We start from the raw sequence: 19158 nt of genomic DNA, 5'->3' as shown, positions 1-19158 counted from the left end.
ATGCAAGAACGAACCTAATTCTCTTCTTAGTTATATGCATCAGCTTATAAGAGGACAGAATTTGCCATGGAAATAAGATCGCACACAGCAATTATAAATACGCTCTACATTTATATTTGAGACTTGTGCACAGGTAACTGAACACAGTCCAGCATCCTCATTTCTCCAGTGCCCTAATCAGGCAGCAGGAGACTTTTTGCTTCAGAAATAATCAAAAGGGAAAAGTAAGTAACATCTCATGGCAGATACTGCTTTCCTTGTTCTCCCACTCTTTTTCCTTGACTTGCAGGTAGGAATCTTTTCTTAATGCCAGTGAAGAACAGACTGTAACACTGAATAGTTTCAGCCAAGCACTGTGCAAATTGTGCAAATACTTCTTGTGCATGCTGGCAGAGCCCTTTGTACCTGGTATGTATACTGGGCTTCATAATTACTTCAGTAATTACTGATATTTTCCTGTACCATGTAATGCTTCCAAGATCCCAAAAAGGACCTAGTCTGGCATCTTGATTGCTCTTATATGTGTCATTAATGATGAACAGTAACATGCTTGCTTAGTAAGATCTTTGGGCTTCCTTCAATCCCCATCCTCCCTTTCTCTCTCTTTCCCTTCACTTCTCAATTTAAGTTTCAGTTATCCCAGTGCTACTAGGGACTTAAACTGTGGAAAGGACAACGTACACCTTTCATGAGTAGCACACGACTCACTATGTATATACAGCAACATTTTCTTTGACACATAGAGGTAAATGCACAAAGTGGCCACATTCAGGTACAAAAAACTGAATTTGTATTTTATAAAGATTATGGCATAGTTACTTCAAGGGAGGTAACTTCAAGAAAATTAGTGCAAGTAAAAGTAATCTGATCAGGCAGCACTAGAAGTAAATCACTGTCTATAAATATCTGTTACATTTTATAAATTGATCCAAGACACTTTCACATGGGACAGGCACTGCCAAAAAAAAAAAAAAAAGAAAAGAAAAGAAAAGAAAAAAGAAAAAAAAAAGCATGCACTAGTAAGGAATGCTATTTTGTAATTAAGACCGATAAGAAAACTAGATGTTTTTGTACACTAATTAGAAGCTACAATGAAAGATGAAATATATGCTATAGTATATATAGCCATATGAAAGAGCTAAAGGAAACTACATTTCAGCGTGTATATAACTTCATTTGATCATAGGAAAAAATAATCTAGTTTTAAACTTCCAGAAACAGCAATTCACAATAACACTTCACACTTCCAATAACCTCATAAAAACATAAAAGGTATAGATCAGAATGAGTAAAAGGAATAATCTCTCAAATAGTAAATAAAAATGCTGCAAAAAATAATGCTTATTTTTAATACATAAAAACATAATTTAGATCAATAAGAGGTAACAGTACAGTGTATATATCTTACAAATTCACAGTATCACCAAAGGGCAGACGTTCTCAGAACACTCAAGGTTATGGTGAAGGCAAGGAGCAGCAGAATAAATGACTGAAGTGCAGGAAGGTAATGAAGGACTTATTAACTTACCACAGTGAGTAGGGCTCTCATCACTCATATCTCCACAGTCATTATCACCATCGCACAAATATGTTCGAGGTATGCAAATGTTTGTGCTTTGACATTTTGTAAAACCAGATTGACAAGTACGCTCCGCTTTAAGAAGGCGGGGAAAAAGGGGAAAAAAAAAAGCAAAATTTATTAAGAGTTGCTTTTTTAAAAAATATTACTAAGCTGTATCTCATTGAAAGATACATAATACTGTTAACAAGAGTCCCATCTGTTGGAATCCAATTATATTTTTTAGTCATATATGCTTCAGGTATCCAACTGCCAATGATTCATTGTCAGTTGCACCCAAAGGGGACCAAGAGGCTTTAAAATCTGCAGATGTTCTCCTCCAATTGAAAAAAAATTGCACATTAAAAGCAAAGTAGAATGCTGTGCGTTTTCCTTGCCATTTTCCTCTTCAGCAGTGGATAAACCTGTGTTTCCTTGGAAAATGGAAATGTGAATGAAAATGAAACCCATGAATACATGATGATAATGAAAATGATAATGAAATACAAACCATTTTCCTCTCATTTCTTTTCAAATGCTATAATGTATTCTTATTGTTCATGCTATATGGAAATTGGAATTAGGTAATCACTCTCATTGGCATAAATGCTGACAAAAACATGACTGAAGAAATACATGACAATACTGGGGGGGTGAATGAATGTAAACTGACATGTATTCATACTGTAATGCCTGCTTTTGCAACAAACTGGTACTGTGTGAATTGGCAGATCAACTATAAATGACTAAGATGAGGAATTCTACTAATCTGAATTTCACTGAGTATAAAAAACAAAGTAGTAAATCACAAGTCATAAATATATTTCAAAAAAATCAGTGTGTATACAGAAGATGTAAAAAGTGATCTCTCAATACATTTTCATCACTACTTCCTTAACTCCAGCTATAGATTTTCCATTGAAGTACTTAATACTGGTGGCAAACACATAATTAGCTTAAGTACATTTAGTAATCAATATTGAATTAATCTCAGTTTATATTTTTAAGAAAACTAACGTATCTCATGTTTTACTGATAACTTTCAAGATGTAGAGGAATATAACTTAAATGAAACAAAATACAAACTATGTCTGTAAAAGAATCACAGTATTCACTCCTGATGATGAAAATCAATATAATTAATATAGTATGATACAAAATTTACAATAAAAATCCACTGTCAAACTCAAGGCAAATTCTGCAAAAATATAAACTGCACATTGAATTCACCTGAAATAATACTGTTGAAGTCAATAGGATTACTCACAATACCTAACATTAAGCACTGCATTAGTACTTGTTGGGTCAAGGCAGGCTATTTAAAGTAATAGTTACTACATAAAACATCACATTACTCAGGAGTATCTTTTAACAATTTAGTCTGCTTGAAGATAATAGAAAGCCAAATATGTAATGTAAACAAATAACCTCTTATCCTCTTTACTGATTGTGTCATAATTCTTCACAACCCCCCAAAAAATTTGCTGCTTCTTTGGTCTAAGGAGTTGATTCAAATATACAAGAGCTAATTAGGATGAACTTACGGCAATTTCTCTCATCAGACGTGCCATTATCATAACAGTTGTTTACACCATTGCAGACATACTGTAGAGATATACACCTTCCATTATTGCAAGTAAACTCTGTGTGGGAGTCACAGGTTCGGAACAGGCAGCCAGTCTCATCACTGTTGTCTCCACAGTCATTGTAGTGATCACAGCGGTAATGATAGGGTACACATCGCCCATTGCTACAGGTAAAAGCTGTTGGCTGACATGTATGAAAAGCTGCAGAAGATAAAAAAGAAGCAGCAAATACATAGATAAAAATGTAATTTCAGTTTTCTGACAAAGTAGCAAGCAAAATCACAATACTTCTCTTTTTACCTGCCAGGGTAAACACAGCAGCAAAACGGACTGCATGAAAAGTGAAACACACACTTGAATTAAACAAAGTAGAAATTGGATACGAGTGATAAAGTCAAAACTAAAGCTCTTCTAGATTCTACAACAAATCAGTTGCCATGCAGATGTAAAACAAATTCTGAGAGCAACCAAGGGGTTATTTCTGATCTAAAGCCACATGATGCATGATCATAAAGCCATAAAAAAGATACTGAATATAGTATAGACAGGACAGAAACTACATCACTTTCTCATGTGTTAAATGCTTACCACACACATTCTCTAGTTCATCACTGCCATCACCACAATCATTGTCATTGTCGCATTTCCACCGCTCTGAGATACACTGCCCGTTAAGGCATGTGAAGAAACCAGCATCACACCTGGTACCATTATCCACAATACAGTGCTTGTTATTATTGGCTAAATACCAGCGACCTTCAGAGGGGCATTGACATTCTGCACCAGCTGGACCTAAATTTATGTTTGACAGCAAACAACAACAGAAAATCCAAGCACATTTAATATTGATGCTTTAGATAGGCTCCTATGAAACTGTTCACAGCTATAACACTGAGAAATGCACTGAAAGTCTTGTAACTTCTGTAAGATCTACCTGCTTAGATAGAAATATAGGTATTGAGCCGAATTTTTACCTCAGTTAAGTATATGCAAAGCCCTTAAAATCTAGGAGGGTTACTCCAGAGTCCAATAGAGGAATTGAGATCAGAACTTGGAGCATCTGAACTTTTGCTTGCTATCCAAATACTTCCTGGGTGGCAGACAGACAGCATTTGATGCTTTCAATATCAGAGCTGTATCAGATGAGTCTTTAGCCTCAAAATTAAAAAAAAAATTTCAAAACTTCCATGCACTATACTAACTGATCTTCTCAAAGTCAATGAGAAATCAAGTTGTTTTAAGGTGAGATAGGTTTTTAAAGGCATTTAAGACACTAAACATGAAAACAGCTCATGAATGGGATTTTCCAAAGTCAAGGCTCCTAAATCCCAGAAACCCACACCACACTAATCAGCCAGGTGTAGGTATGCTTTTTTGGGGAACACTGCATTCTAGTTTCCTGGTTATCTAGATTAATGACCTGTTGCAACACTTTGTTCCCTCCTTGCAGGTGCACTTAGGTCTTAAGCTACAGAATGGATAATTAGTTCTCACCACAAAGACATAAGTTAGAATCTCAGGAAAAGTTTTTTTGTTTAAATTAAAGAAATCCGTGATTTTTATTTGTGAAGATTCTCAAATACAACTTCTGGTATGTTGGCCAAAGTACCGTGACCATGAACAGTAATCATTTTCATTGTATTATATTAAACATTAATAAACACTATATTATCAACAATAAGTATGTATTTATATTAACACAACTAGTATAAATACATAATCATTACTAATAATAGCTGTACTATATAGTAAATATTAGAAATATTAACATTTATAATAAATATTAACATTTAATAAAGATAATTATATACATAATAAATATTAAGCGTGTGTGTGTGTGTGTGTGTATATATGTATATGTAAAATGTTTTAATAAATATTTCTGCTATGCCCATGTGACCATACACTGTTATACTATGAGTTCTAATACAGGTAACACTAACTGCTTACAGACATCAAGTATAATAGCTTACCTGGTGCACAGATGTGACTGCAACCACCATTGAACTGGTTGCAAGGATTGGTACACTGCTGCTGCTTACTCTTTGCCCAAACATGAATATCCATTGGTCTCTGTGGCAGATTCATGATCATTACAATCTGATCTGAACCATCATACTTATTAGCTCGGTAAATGCTTCGTGTGTTCCAGTCTGTCCAATAAATGTGCTGATCAAACAATGTCATTGCAAATGGATGCAGAGCAGTGCTAACAATTATCTCACGGTTTGTACCAGTAAGTGTGCATCGCTCAATCTTCTGCCTAAAATAATGAAGATATGATGACAAATTTTCCTGTCTTTTAAGAGGACTATTAAAAAGTCTTTTAACTTTTATATAACAATGCCTGATTAGTCAGTAATGTTCATCAGTTTCACGGTGTAGGGTGCTGTTATCCCATACTTTCCAGCAGTAAGGCAAAGCAGCAATTCTGCAATACTGACACAATAATGTACCATAAGTAATCAGTTTATAGACTGAAATGTTTGAACAACTACTTTGAGAGCTAAAATGAATTCTAAATTTCATAAAAGAGTATACTGTTGGAATGGGTGTGACATTAATGACTTCTTGTACAGGAGAAAAATAGGCTCATGAAATAGAAAATGTTTTCATCTCATTTTATCTTCTGTAGACCCAAATTCACAAAACTAGGAAATACAAGCAAATTCCAGAGATTATAAATATGCACTTTTTGCTAGTTCTCGCATATAAGTACAGAAGAGGGGGGAAGAGTTCTGTAATACATAACATGCTTATATATAATAAACACATATTTCTTCCCAGCTGATCTTCCAGTTCTGATTCTACCTTACAAATAGTATTTGCAATCACAAACAAAACTCCAGGAAACATGGTCTCAAGGCTCTCCAGAAATTCAGGTCTCCAACATCAAGTTCTGTGATAGCCATGTTCCTGATTTGTGTGGTCCACTCTTTACTCGCCACAGACCACGCTACCGACTTAGGATCACCTTGTCACTGGCTGTCCCCTTCAGCCATTACCCTAAGGACCACTTCAGCAAAGGTCAGTGTAGGAACAGAAGATACGCTGACTCTAGGAGACTTAAAGTACAGTTATTTCTGAAAGTTATTTGTAAGACCACAAGTGTTAGACACTCCTTTTACCCCACAGATTCCTATCAGAGATGGGCAGATGATAAAAGAATTAAGCATGACAGAAGAGAAAATGGAGGTTGTTCAAAGATTATTTGCAATAAGCGTAACAAGTGAAGAATTTATCTAGTGATAGATACATTTTTTGAAAGAGAGACAAGGAGCTCTACAGAAAAGAAGCAGGACAAAGTTAAACGCTGAAAGCGAGGTGAAGTACCATCAGCAAATTGAAGACACTAGAACAAGTATGAACATGGATAAAGGCTGCTCCTTGACTTCAGTTCTCAAAATCTTGCTGATCAGACCAGTCACATTATAATGTTTGCACAGCAAGGCTGCCAACTGCTTACTGACAGGAAGAACAGATTTCAGTTTGTCTCTGCTCCTTCAAGTATGCCATCATTCAGTTGTCCTGCCCTCAACTCTAAAGAGCAGATAAAGGTAGAGCAGCATGTATCCTTAGAAAGGCATAAAGCCTGAGTTGCTGGGGGTGTTTATGCAGTAACAATGGAATAGAAAAATACTCTAAGAAGTTGTGGTGCCTTTCACATACAAACACCTGAAAAGAAGCTAGTAAGAATCCCAGAACTGCTCTATGCAGGATAAGGAAAAGGAAGCTTTGGGACTAAAGATGTCATACCCTGTGGGCTTTTTTTTTTATTTTATTTTATTTTTCCTCTTAGCATCTTCGTTCCCTGTTCATCTCAGAACAGCCAATATCTCTCACCTGAGAATTCAGAAATGTCTAATGTTGTTGCTGGACACTACAAGAGAAAGCTCCATCCCTCAGTTCAAGCCACTGAAGGAGTTCTCACAAAAACTCAGAAACACTCCAACAACAGCATTATCAGTAAGGGGAAAAAAAAGTCACTTGAACTTATTTTATCTAACCTCAAGGCAAATGTTTAAGTCTTTTCTAGAGACAGAATGCAATTATTACCAATTGTATTTCAGACATTACTATCAGTGTGGGCTGAATAAGAAGGAAAACAGCTAATAGAGAGAAAATAATCAGATAAAAAATTTCTTAGTCTGCTGAACATCTCCTCTCCTTAGTCATCACTAATAGGAAGGAAAAAGCTGCAATGTATATAAGTAGCAGAAGAAGATATAGCAGAACTTTAATAATTATTACAGTAAAATAATAAGAAAAGGATTTCATGAGAGAGAACAAAAGGTACTTTTCTACCAAACTGTGCTTCCGCAAAGGAACAGAAGAAATGTGACATAACTTGAAGGTTAGGGTTCTATCTGGTAGGCAACAGCAAGAATATCAAGGCAGATTCCATAGATGACAGGCATTAACCATGAGCAATGAATGAGGAGAGATGTCCGCTGGGAATGTACGCTTATGAAAGTCCTGATCTCAAAGTAAGTTGCTAGTGGATAGAAATGCCAGAAAGCACTGGACTAAACTTACCTGTAAAGCCACAAAACTTCTTATTCCACAGTAGTTCCACATCAATGTCAATACTACTTAGTGCTTATTTCTTGAAAAAAAGCCATTAAGTAATTTTTAACATTCTATAATACAAAGTATCAAATTATATTGATAAACAGAGGGAGGGGAAAAAAGGAAAAATAAATAATGGATAAAAAGTAATCTGATATAAATCATCAAGCATGCTATTCGTACATACAGATTTGCATCAGCCCAGTACAGCTGCTGTTCTTCATAGTCCAGGGTAAGCCCATTTGGCCATACCAAATTGGTGCTCACAATAGGTATTCTGAAGTTTCCTCCAAGCGTAGCTCGCTCTATCTTTGCATTGGAACTCCAGTCAGTCCAGTACATGTACCTGCCAATAAGATGATTGCAAAGTTACATTTTTATCGAACAGAGCGCACAAAGCTCCCATCTGCTCCAGCAGGTATCTCCACCCTGGCCTCTCCCTTTGAAGTGAAGAAGGCAAAGGTAGGGGGAGAGAACTTCCTCTATTCTGACCTGATTTCACAAGGCTATTTCTAGCAGGGATAGCTGGACTCCACTAGAGTGAACTTCAGAAAAGTTTTTTAAGTGTATATGTGAGAATCCTGTAAAGTCAATTAATCCTTTTCTTATCTTTCTTAATTTGTAATACACTGAAGTATCTGCCCACAGTCTCTCAGGGATGTTTTGATACTAAATACATAAATAGTTCTGAGGCATTCAGGAAGTACAAGAACAGAAGAAGGGAAAGATCATGCAAGACTAAACAGACAGATCTCTTTGCCCTGTCATCTGATCATCAAGATGCAATATTTTTGACAAATCCTTGGTTCAAACAAAAAACATTTTTTCCCCTCTAGGTAGCACAGCAAATGGAGGAGGTTACTTGACAAATACCTGCTTTGAAAATCATCTCATTTACCCCTAATATCTGGGTCCAGACTTCACTTAGTAGAGCCTCGCGTACTACACTACACTACACTAGGCCTATCACTTCTAGCTACCTCACACTATTTCAGATTGATTGTATATTTCTAACATACAATTTGTGTGTTGTCTCACATTGCACAAGGGCATAGGAATCAGTAAATCAGATTGTTCTCTCCAACTGCTAACACACTGAGATTTCTAACAGATCTGAGATTTCCAGTAAACCTCCTCTGTTTTTCCTTTAAAAACATTTTAGCACATACTTTAGCCCTGCTGTCTATGTGGAAACAGCCCATTCTTCACCCACTTGATAACTTCATTGCCAGAGCTCAATATCAGAGAAACCTATTTTTAGTCTTCTCTGCCCACATTTTTAAACATTACTGCATAAATATTTCTGAAAAAGAGTGTATGGTTGCACTGTCAATCACTTTAGAAACTAAGAGAATGCCAAAATTGCTTGGTTCTAGCCCCTCTTCTCCCTGCTCACACAGCTCTGGCACTAAGAGTTAGGGTACCGGTCACTCCTTGGTTCTCTTGCTGATGTCCAATGCTGCTGGAACTACAACTGCAGAAAAAGTCCTGCAGTGCTGGATGCATGCCCAGCACAGAAAACCATTTCAGTTAACTTGACTGACAAACCAATTCTGTTAATGTCACTGACAAACTTACGGGCTACTGAGCACATATAAACATGGAGTTTTCTCACAGTTAAACTAGCCACGTTTAAATCTTTTTTTTTTTTTTTTTAATGGAATAAGCAAATAGGATATCTTTGACAGCTGCTGGCTCAACTCACTAAATTTCAAGCTCTTGCTCCCAAAGGCTTCTAGTCCAAACATCTACACTCATTTAGAAATGCTCTAAAAATCTCAGAAGAAAATTCAAATCTCTGAGGCTCAGATCAACTCAGAAAATTAAGATTTACATCTCAGACAGCTATTTGCAGCTGAAACCTAGGGCTTAGAAAAAGGAAGCACCAGGCAGTCTTAATTAAATCCTAAACTACAGTCTTACCTGCAATCAAAATAAAGTATACAAAGTGCGATACATACCCTCTGCAGGGATCTAACACAACAGCTCTTGGTCGTGGAACCCGGGCAATCACTGTGCGATTAGAGCCATCCACAGCCATTGAGCTGATAGTCTGWTTGAGGTAGTCACTGTAGTAAACTCTGTTATTGATCCAGTCAAAGGCTATGCCATCTGGAGTCCCCAGATCTTAGACACACATGCAAATACATACGCAAAAAGGTTCAGTATAGTATGGTTTCCTGAGATACTATAACACTTTTTTCTCCTATTATAATGTGGCAACTCCTAAGAGATTCTTCTTGAAGTGCCATTGGTATCAACGCAAATTTGCCCATTTAAAATCTAAAGAACTAATACTTTGGACATAGTCAGTTTTGTGTGTGCAGCAGGGTTACAAATGGCCTTTTCCTCACACAGACCTAAATACTGGTTGATATTCTCCAAGAAATGACACAAATCACCCCTCACTGCACCCCATGCATACAGAAGCACCAAATACAGCAGAGATGGATACAGAAGAGACATTCTCTTGTCCTCCTTTTGTATCTATCCTGGAAGGGGATCCAGCCAGTAGGACAAACAGGCTGTATCCTTAAACATAGTTCAGCAACAGAGAAGACTCAAGACATAGACTGTTCTGAGTTCATCCAGAGAAGGTGCAGTTTCACACTATCCTTAACAGTAAAGTATGCTGAAAGGTAAGGTGTCTATCCGTCCAGTGTACTCATACTATTTAACTAAACAATTATTAAGACCAATTACTGGCTTTCTCAAAACACAGTCTGTTGGTCTTTTCAGTCTCTCTCTCAGCTCTGCTTCACGTCACCTCTGATCCATCACTGAACTGGCTACCTTGCTCTCCTCTCTCATCTCACTCTGTTCTGAAGAGCTGCTCCTCCTGCAACATCCACAGGAATCTGATTGGCATTTAACAGCAATCTCAGGGAAACTGGAGATTGTCCATAATCATAATCATTCAAACATTTTAACAAACTAAAACACTGAAATAGCCAACATATCACAAGCACCCAAATTCTATATTAACACATCTAATTTTTCTTTTTATGCTCATGAAGTCGGAGTATCTTTTTGTATGGTACTTGCTGCAATCTGAGAACTATTGAAAATACTTAATAATATTTAAGTAGTTTTACACTTTCATTTCACTGCAATCAATGTGAAACAAGGATCTCAGAAAAGGAAAAAAAATAAATAGAAGAATAAAAAGAAGTATTTAATCAGATATCTTAATTAAACAGTCTACCTTGACTAATAGAATAAAAATATCTGCTAAGGTAGCAGGTAGGTGCTGCAGTCCAGTTTTCACAATATCCAATTACTTTGAATCATATTTCAGTGCACTTACCTGATGCAACTACTGTTGGAGTGCCAATTCCTGAGTAAATACTAATATAACTGATTTTTCCTGTTCCTGAAGGAGAACTCTGTGTAAAATATATTCGGTTGTTTATGCTGTCGAAGTCTAGGGCCACTGCAGTCCTTAAAACATTGACTGTGCGAAAGGGGGGACTGTGATTTTCAGGATCCAGGTGGATGCTTCTGAGGGCATTCTCAAGGGCAAAAATCAAGTAATCATCTGTTGAAATAGAACACCTCTTGCCATCACTGCCTAGCGTTCCAAAGGCACAACCACATTTGGGTGTTTGTAAATCAGGCAGGGCAAAGCACAGATGGTAACAGCCTCCATTGTTCTCCAAACATGGATTGTTGTTGATGTCAAGGGGTGAACGTGACTGAAAATTATTGTTGTAAATGGTAACATCCCTTAGCCAATTTATATTGTCTCGTATAACAGTTGGCTGATCTGTATTGCCTGGCTCCTTGCTGGCTTGGAAGACTTTCTTCAGGTTCCTATCCACCCAGATCATGGAATTTCCAAAGACGGTGATACCATATGGAGTTGGATAGCGACTGCCGTAACGCACAATTTCAACATCACCACCATCAGGATGAATCCTTGCAATCATATCTAAGGAATCATCTACCCAGTAAATGTAACCATTGCTGTGATCTATGGCCAAACCACGAGGTGTGACAATGCCCTCAGACACAAGCACTGTTCTGTTGGTGCAGTCAAGAAACGCACGTTCAATCTTTGGATTCTGTCCATAATCTGCCCAGAACAGATACCTGTTTTTTGGGTCTACTACTATGTGTCTTGGCATATCTATTGTAGTTTTAAGCAGAACACGTCGGTAAGTTGTGTTTAAACGCAAAACTTCAATGAAAGTCTCTGTCAGGAAAGCATTTGTAAAATAAATATTTCCTATATTTAAAAAGAAAACAACAAAACAAAGAAGAAAAACAAAAGTTAATCAACACCTGAGAAACATGAACTGACAGATTACTGAACATATAGCCATAACAAAATAAATAGCCATAAACATCTCAGAAGTTCAGAGCTTAATGTTCTTGCCTCCACATTCAGGGATCCTCTCTGATTTCCAAGGTGAAAATCAGTCATATATGTTCAAAATTATATTAGTATTTTGCATTAGCCATAGAGAGGTTTTTTTTAGAATTTTTTAAATCTAAAATATTTAGCATCAATAATTTAGAGCTACCATTAGCATACCCTTCCATACTGCTATCCCTTCACCTTTTACACAGCTCTGAAATCCATGTTATTGCACAGCATTGTATACAGTAACTAAACCTGTGCAGTCAGTGAGAAGGTATGAGACTTAGATAATTTTTCTAAAACTCATGTTTATAAGCTTACCAACCGAGGAACTTCTGCAAAATATATACACACATACACACACATATACACATATTTTGTGTGTGCATGTACATATAAAGGTAGTAATGGCAATGATCAGCTACTAAGAGTTAATGAATAAACACTTTCTAAAGAGTTAGTACTTGAATTAATCTATAATTTGTCTGCTTAAATGGGAATAGGAAGTGTAAATAGGAAAATTAAATTTCAAAGACAAAGTATTTCTTCCGTTTTGTTTACTTTTCAGTCTAATTTATAAGATGTCTACCCAGTGATCTCAGAGTAGATGAAAGGTCCTTCTTTCATATCAAAAATGTCATCAAACAACTTTTGTGCACTCTTCTCTCCAGTACATGTTTTTCACTAAGTATGGTAGGTATACTGATGCACTCAACAGCTACTTTTAATGCACGGGCAAGAAAAGAACATAACTAAGACAAGTATAAAAGCACTATCATGGAAGAAAAAGGCACTATACATGTATTCTGTTTAACATTTTATATCTAGGTCATATATCAAAACATAGACGAACTTTCATTCTTGTATGTACACATAAACTTAAGAGCCATTCATTAATTCCTCTTGTTTTAAAATCATTTCATAGAAGCACAATAAAAGTTAAAATCATATATGATTTCTCTTTGAAATAGTTCCACTTCCACTACAATCTGTTTATATTAGTCTAAAAAATGGATAATGTGTAAAGACAAACACTTTCCAAAATTCAACTATGCTTACCTGCTACCCAGTCTATTGCAATGCCACGAATTCCATTTCGTCCTATTCCATTTGTAATAACATTTCTAAAATAAGAACCATCAGGTTTAATTTTACGTATTGCATTCTGAGAAGAAACTGTGCTGCTGAAGTCACACCAGTAGATGAAACCAGAAGGCATGTGAACATCCACGTGAAGTGCATTTCGTCCTACAATGTTTTGAAAGGTAATGGTTAATTATCTTATTAACAAACTAATTCATTAAAAAATGTGGTATGTAGGTAAGAAATGACTTGAGATTCTACATATTCATGGTATAAAAATTATCATCAATTTATAATGTCACGGCATTTTCTCCTGTACAAGCATTTTCAGATAAAATTCTAATGGATGCCATATTGCAGTGTTATAGCTCTAATGTGTGGTATTTTGAACACTATTAAGCTATTCAAGTTTAACTTTTACAGTGTACTAAAATCAAAGTATCTACAGCTGTAAAAAAGAGGGTCTGACTTCCAAGAAGATAAGTATCACTAAATGCCACTGGCTTGTACAGATTTGTTACCTATATAGCGTTTACATACCATTCATCCTATTTATCTTGCAGTGTTAAATACAATGTGTTTGATAATTAATCGGCCAAGTATTAGATTGCTAAAAATTAGGAGTAACGAGATATTCTCCCACTACAATATTTGCGTACCTCTTCCTGCCAATGGTACCATGGCTTCAGAATGATCAGATGTCTCTAAACTAAATCCTTTAATTGCAGAAAGCATAGAAACAATTACAAAAGAACTGTACGGGGAACAGGTTCTGTTATCAGGATTTAGCTGAAAACCAGTAGCACAGGCACAGGAGAATAATCCACCAGGCACAGGCAGGCAAAGCTGCTGACAAACTCCAATATTATTACTGCAGCCATTTGAGGAACCAGCAGAATCTGTGGAAGAAAGACATGGCTACACATAATATTTGAATCGTGTTTATCAGAAACCCTTGCACACATAAAACAAAACTCATATATTTGCATAGTATTATCAGCTAAGTGGCAAAAATAAAGATTTTGTTGCACATTTTAGCAACTGTTAGTGATCAGTTTGCTGGTTTCTTCTCATCTAAGATTAGCAAAGCCAAAAATAAGATAAAACTCAAACTTGACACTAACAGTAACAGAATTCATTATTCAGTCAATATTACATGGATAATTTTACAGTAAAACCACATATGCCAATAGATGTCTTAACTGAATGGTGGAACAACTCTTTAATAAAACCTGTTAAATACTTCTGATACTTTCTTAAAAGCCTTCCCCTAATCAAACAATCTGTTTTGAAACAGCATGCATTCTGCCTCTGGTAATAGTTGGAGTTTTCACAAGTTGGATATCTTGAAATTCCTCTTTAGTAAACACTTACTGTCTCTGTAATAAACTCGCAGGCACTTGAGTCTTGGGACATTATCTCTCAGAACTACTTTGTTTGCTCCAGTGGACTTGTCAACTCGTTCAATGACTTCATAGTCTCGATCAGTATAGTATAGAAAGGTATCATACACAGCAATTCCCCACGGATGAGAAAGATGTACCACCAGAGTCACACGATTTGTACCATCCACGTTGCCTTTTTCAATCTAAGGAATCAGTTTAAAGCTCAACATTATATTTATTATAATAAAAGTTCAATGTTATAATACAAAATTAAAATACAGTATCTGGTAATAAAATCTTTTCATGTAAAAGGTTTTTATGTACCTTCCATAGGTAGGAAGGCAAGTATCAGCAGGATGCTAATAATGATTTCTCTTTTTTTATTCAAATTCACCATATATTTTTTCCAGGCAACTGAATGACAATCATCCTGATTTTGCTCAGTCCTGTAACTCTCAGTTATGAGTAAACTGAGGTAACTGAATTAGTCATGATAACCACAGATAGAGATAAACTGGTAACAAAGTAACTATTAAAAAATTAAATCCTACCATTCCTGTGCTTGTGACGGCCCAGTACAACTTTTGCTCCTTAATGTCAATGGTAATGAACTCTACATGATCAAGATTGCCAGTGAAGAGGGTTTGTATGCCTGAGCCATCCATGTTTGCACTGGCAACCTTTGCAGGTACTCCACTGTCAGTCCCCTGGTCTGTCCAATACAGCTTCCTGCAATACACATTGTTACATCTGTTAGCAAAGCTAGTAATGGAGATCAATAGCCCAGAGTCACTTAAGCATGTGCTTAAATTCATCTCCTTCCTCAGTCCAATACTTCAGCACATGCTGAATAGAGATTACTTTTGAACAAGGCCCACAATGAAAAACATCTTGTTTTACAAAATCAGTGCTTGTTAAATTAGCTTTAGAAATCTATTTTCTCCCCTGTATGAGCCACAGGGGCTCAGCAGATAAATGCAACAAAATTTAGGAGCACAATGAGAAAGGAAGAGAGTAATAATTCTTTTCACAGAGGGCTGCAAGATTTCAACAGTAGCTTTTATTCTGATCCAGTGTTAAAACTTCAAGTTTAAAAATTCTATATGAAATAGAGTTCCATTATCTGGCTCTGGGAAATATGCACGTGGCTCTGGCCTGAGCTGCCGAAGAGAAAATACGTATGGCATACAAGAGCTAGAGTCCCAACTAGGGACAAAGAGCAAAGTAAGAAAAAGTCAAGCATCAGCTCATCTGAAAGCCTGTTGAGTTACCAGCACAACTAGCTCCCTATTAGCATGGTCCTACGGAATGCTGTGATTTTGAAAAAAGCATCTTATTGTAATTTTGAGTATTTTTTAAAAAAGCAAACAAGAGCTCTTATAATCCCATTTACAGACTCCTGTATAGGGCTCCCATTTTGAGAGACAGCAGTAAAAATCATATATAGTATTACGCGTTCAATATGTGTCACTCTTCCCACGTAGCATGTTCTTCTATCATAGAGAGGCCTCAAGAGAGGCATCATAAGGTATCAGAAAGATAGACTTCATAAATCTCTTTACTCTGGTTTTCCATTTTACAGAGTTTTTTTTCACAATCACAGTATTCTGAGATCCTTTTTACATTAAAAAATTAATTTTAAAATGTACGTATACGGTAATTTAAGGAGATTGGCCATCTATGGAACTATTTATGTAGTTAATTATTATACAGGACAGAGTATATTAATTCTGCACAAATATGAAAAAAGAATTATGTGAATTCAGACTGAAAGCTGAAGGCCCTAAAAATCAGGGAAAATGTGGAGAGAACGTTTGCAAAAACAACAACAATTTTGGAAATTTACCCTCTTGCTGGATCAACAGTCAAACCAATTGGGTTGCCAGCTCCAACAGAGGTACCATTGTTGGTAATTAGAGTTTTCCTGTACATTACTTCACCATGCAGCTTCAGGACCTAGGCAAGCATTGAAGTCATTTAGAGCATGTAATACAGAACTTAGCATAGATTTTCAAATAAAAAGTAAGGAATCATAAATCTACAAGCAGTTGAAATTGCAGAAAACTCTTTAAAAAGAACACTGTGAAGAAGCAGCACATTGTTCTATACTCTAACAATCTCCTTCAGTAACACACCCCCCCCCGAATGAGCTCCCTACAGCCCAGAAGCTAACAATGTTAACAATTAAGTGTTCTATGTATAAAAATAGCTCATCTTTCAGCTTCCAAAATAACTTAATAGTATTACAGGCTGAATGTGTTGATGAAATAGTGATTTTAAAAGCACTTCATTTTACTTGTTTAAAATTAGTCGTCTGTTAATTAATAGAGGATATCATCTTGATATTTTAGGACAGGAAAATTCATGACTGGGCTTATTCACATTCTTCATTGTATTATATTCCGCTTATCCTCTCTTTCCCTACACTAAATGGTATTTTTATCCTTCACATACCATTAGTTTGCTAGTCTCCCAGAAGCAACATAATATGATATCAAAGCATTTGGTAGTGGTTCTCACTGCAGTTGATGGCAACATTCTTTCAATGTGATTAATTTTGAAAAACTATCAATGCTGCAATTTGAGCTAAAATTAACAGTATTTAACTAAATTAATAGCTAAAGGCATTCTATTGGGATCTCTGATTTCAAGCAAGAATAATAATAATAATAGTAACTCTAGTGCTTGGAGAGTTAGTATGTGTCAAACACCAGGGGCCTACTGACTTGAAGAAAAACAAGAGAATCATACACAAACGAAGTTCCAGGAATACATTGCTTTTAAAATCTTTTGCTTGTGTTCAAATTTAGGTATGATTCCTCATATTTCCAGATTACCTTCCTTCAGATTGTTTGCATTTTCTAACATATAGCTTTAAAATAAGCCTAATTTCAGTTTTTCACTAAATAATATTACTGATTTCAAACTGTATATATAGCAGCCAAAAATCTAGGCTCTTATTTTACTTTTTTTTTTTTTTTTAAATAACTACCTCAATTGACTGTGTTCCTGGGTTAGTGTAATAAAGGTTTGCAGATATCCAGTCCAATGCTAGGCCAATAGGCGTACCAATAACAGCTGCTGGAGCAAAAACGGTCCTATTAGTTCCATCTGACTTCACTCTGTGAATTTCTCCCTTGGAAAAAGTGAAAAAAATGTCAAGAGTAGCTTCACAAAGAAAATACTGTTTTATTCTAACTGCTCAAGAATTTATTTTATGCTATACTCTTTTCTAAGTTAAAGGAAATTCCCACAGAGATACAGAAATGTATTTGTGCATGCACAGAGCATAAATATGATTAAAATATTATTGCAAATCATAATTATATGATGTAAAGAAGCATTACAGTTCACCAAGCAAATCAATCTGATTGGCAGGAAAAAATGGCTATATAAGACTAAAATGTATATTTTAAAGTTATATACAGTCACATTAATGTGAGTTGCACTTCATTTTTGAAAGATTTTGACCAGGATACCTCAGTTAACCATCCTGAATACACTTGAAACCTAATAAAGGAGAATAAGGAGTGTTCTCTCTAAGCATAAACTGTTAAGGACCAAATCTATTAATAAGCTGTAATAGCAAGAAACTAGACTAGGATTATACTTTGAGCCTTCTTTATAGGGGTAACTTCTAAAGTGACAACCTACGACTTGGAAGCTGAATGGTATTAGCTGCAGTGCATGACACTAAACCATGATATCAACAAGCACTGAACTGAGACAAACTGAGTGAGACCTGATCTGCTGTAGCTGACCTCCTGAGGTTTTCTCAGATTATATCAATTTTACAGGAGTTGTACAGCAATCAGTGATGGGTATTAACATGTCAATCTCACAACATATACTAAAATTGGAGTACTAGAAGCTATCACAAAAATTACTAAGCCTTTTCAGCATAGGTTCAGTAGAGTTTGGGGAGCTGTGAATGAGGGCTGAAATCTGATTCTTTTTCCTCAGCAATTCCTCCTTCTTCCACTAATGAGAGCATGCTGAGGCCTGTCCTGGGAAGATCTCATTTCATGGCAGAGGCACCCAGACTGTGCCCTACCACCACTGTCTGTTCTGTTCTGGCACTTTGCTGAAAAGACAAGGGAGCACTGCCAAACAGAAAGGGAAAAACCCTGCAGCCCACTGCTACAGCTCTGAGTTTGCACCACTAGGAGAAAGAAGCTGTGCACCTGAACTATGCCAGTTCAGAAAGGACAGATTGCACATGCCAGGTCAGAACAGAAACAAGCCAGAATCAGGGTTACGTCAGCACCCAGTGATGACTTGGTCCATGCACACTTTTAATTGCTTTGTTAATGTTATATCAGTATAATGCCTAACAGAAACATCTGAAGGTTTCTGTTCAAAATGGCCGTTGAGAAAGGAAGGTAATTTGTTGGGTTTTTTTACACTGTTCAATTCCTACTTTGAGAGTCTGATGGACATACATACAGTTTATTCCTTTAGCCAATGTATAGTATCATAGATATTTCAAAGAGAGTTAGAAGGTCTCCCGCCTAGCATTACTATTTACAATTAAAAACCTAGAAATAAGATAGCTGAAGATAAAAATACTTAAGAAGTGTTTTTCAAGTAGAATAGGTAGGACTGATATTTATC

At 36.1% G+C, this 19158-nt stretch overlaps 1 protein-coding gene across 1 annotated transcript in view; it reads right to left on the bottom strand.

Moving 5' to 3' along the window:
- LRP2 (LDL receptor related protein 2) overlaps positions 1 to 19158 on the bottom strand; it is a 126751-nt gene that overhangs the window by 39327 nt on the left and 68266 nt on the right. Inside the window, exons 33-45 of the mRNA XM_085323482.1 lie at positions 17537 to 17680; positions 16391 to 16500; positions 15096 to 15273; positions 14534 to 14747; positions 13819 to 14058; positions 13136 to 13324; positions 11021 to 11941; positions 9675 to 9840; positions 7901 to 8059; positions 5118 to 5407; positions 3733 to 3936; positions 3103 to 3345; positions 1529 to 1654 (exon numbers count right to left, since the gene is read on the bottom strand). Of these exons, the coding sequence (XP_085179608.1) occupies positions 1529 to 1654; positions 3103 to 3345; positions 3733 to 3936; positions 5118 to 5407; positions 7901 to 8059; positions 9675 to 9840; positions 11021 to 11941; positions 13136 to 13324; positions 13819 to 14058; positions 14534 to 14747; positions 15096 to 15273; positions 16391 to 16500; positions 17537 to 17680 (3184 nt within the window). The remainder of the gene's footprint in view (positions 1 to 1528; positions 1655 to 3102; positions 3346 to 3732; positions 3937 to 5117; positions 5408 to 7900; positions 8060 to 9674; positions 9841 to 11020; positions 11942 to 13135; positions 13325 to 13818; positions 14059 to 14533; positions 14748 to 15095; positions 15274 to 16390; positions 16501 to 17536; positions 17681 to 19158) is intronic.

This window comes from Rhea americana, unplaced genomic scaffold (assembly GCF_003343005.1).
Source record: "Rhea americana isolate MKP2758 unplaced genomic scaffold, rheAme1 scaffold_12, whole genome shotgun sequence".
NCBI classification, from domain to species: Eukaryota; Metazoa; Chordata; class Aves; order Rheiformes; family Rheidae; genus Rhea; species Rhea americana.
This window is presented reverse-complemented; position numbering and strand designations above follow the sequence as displayed.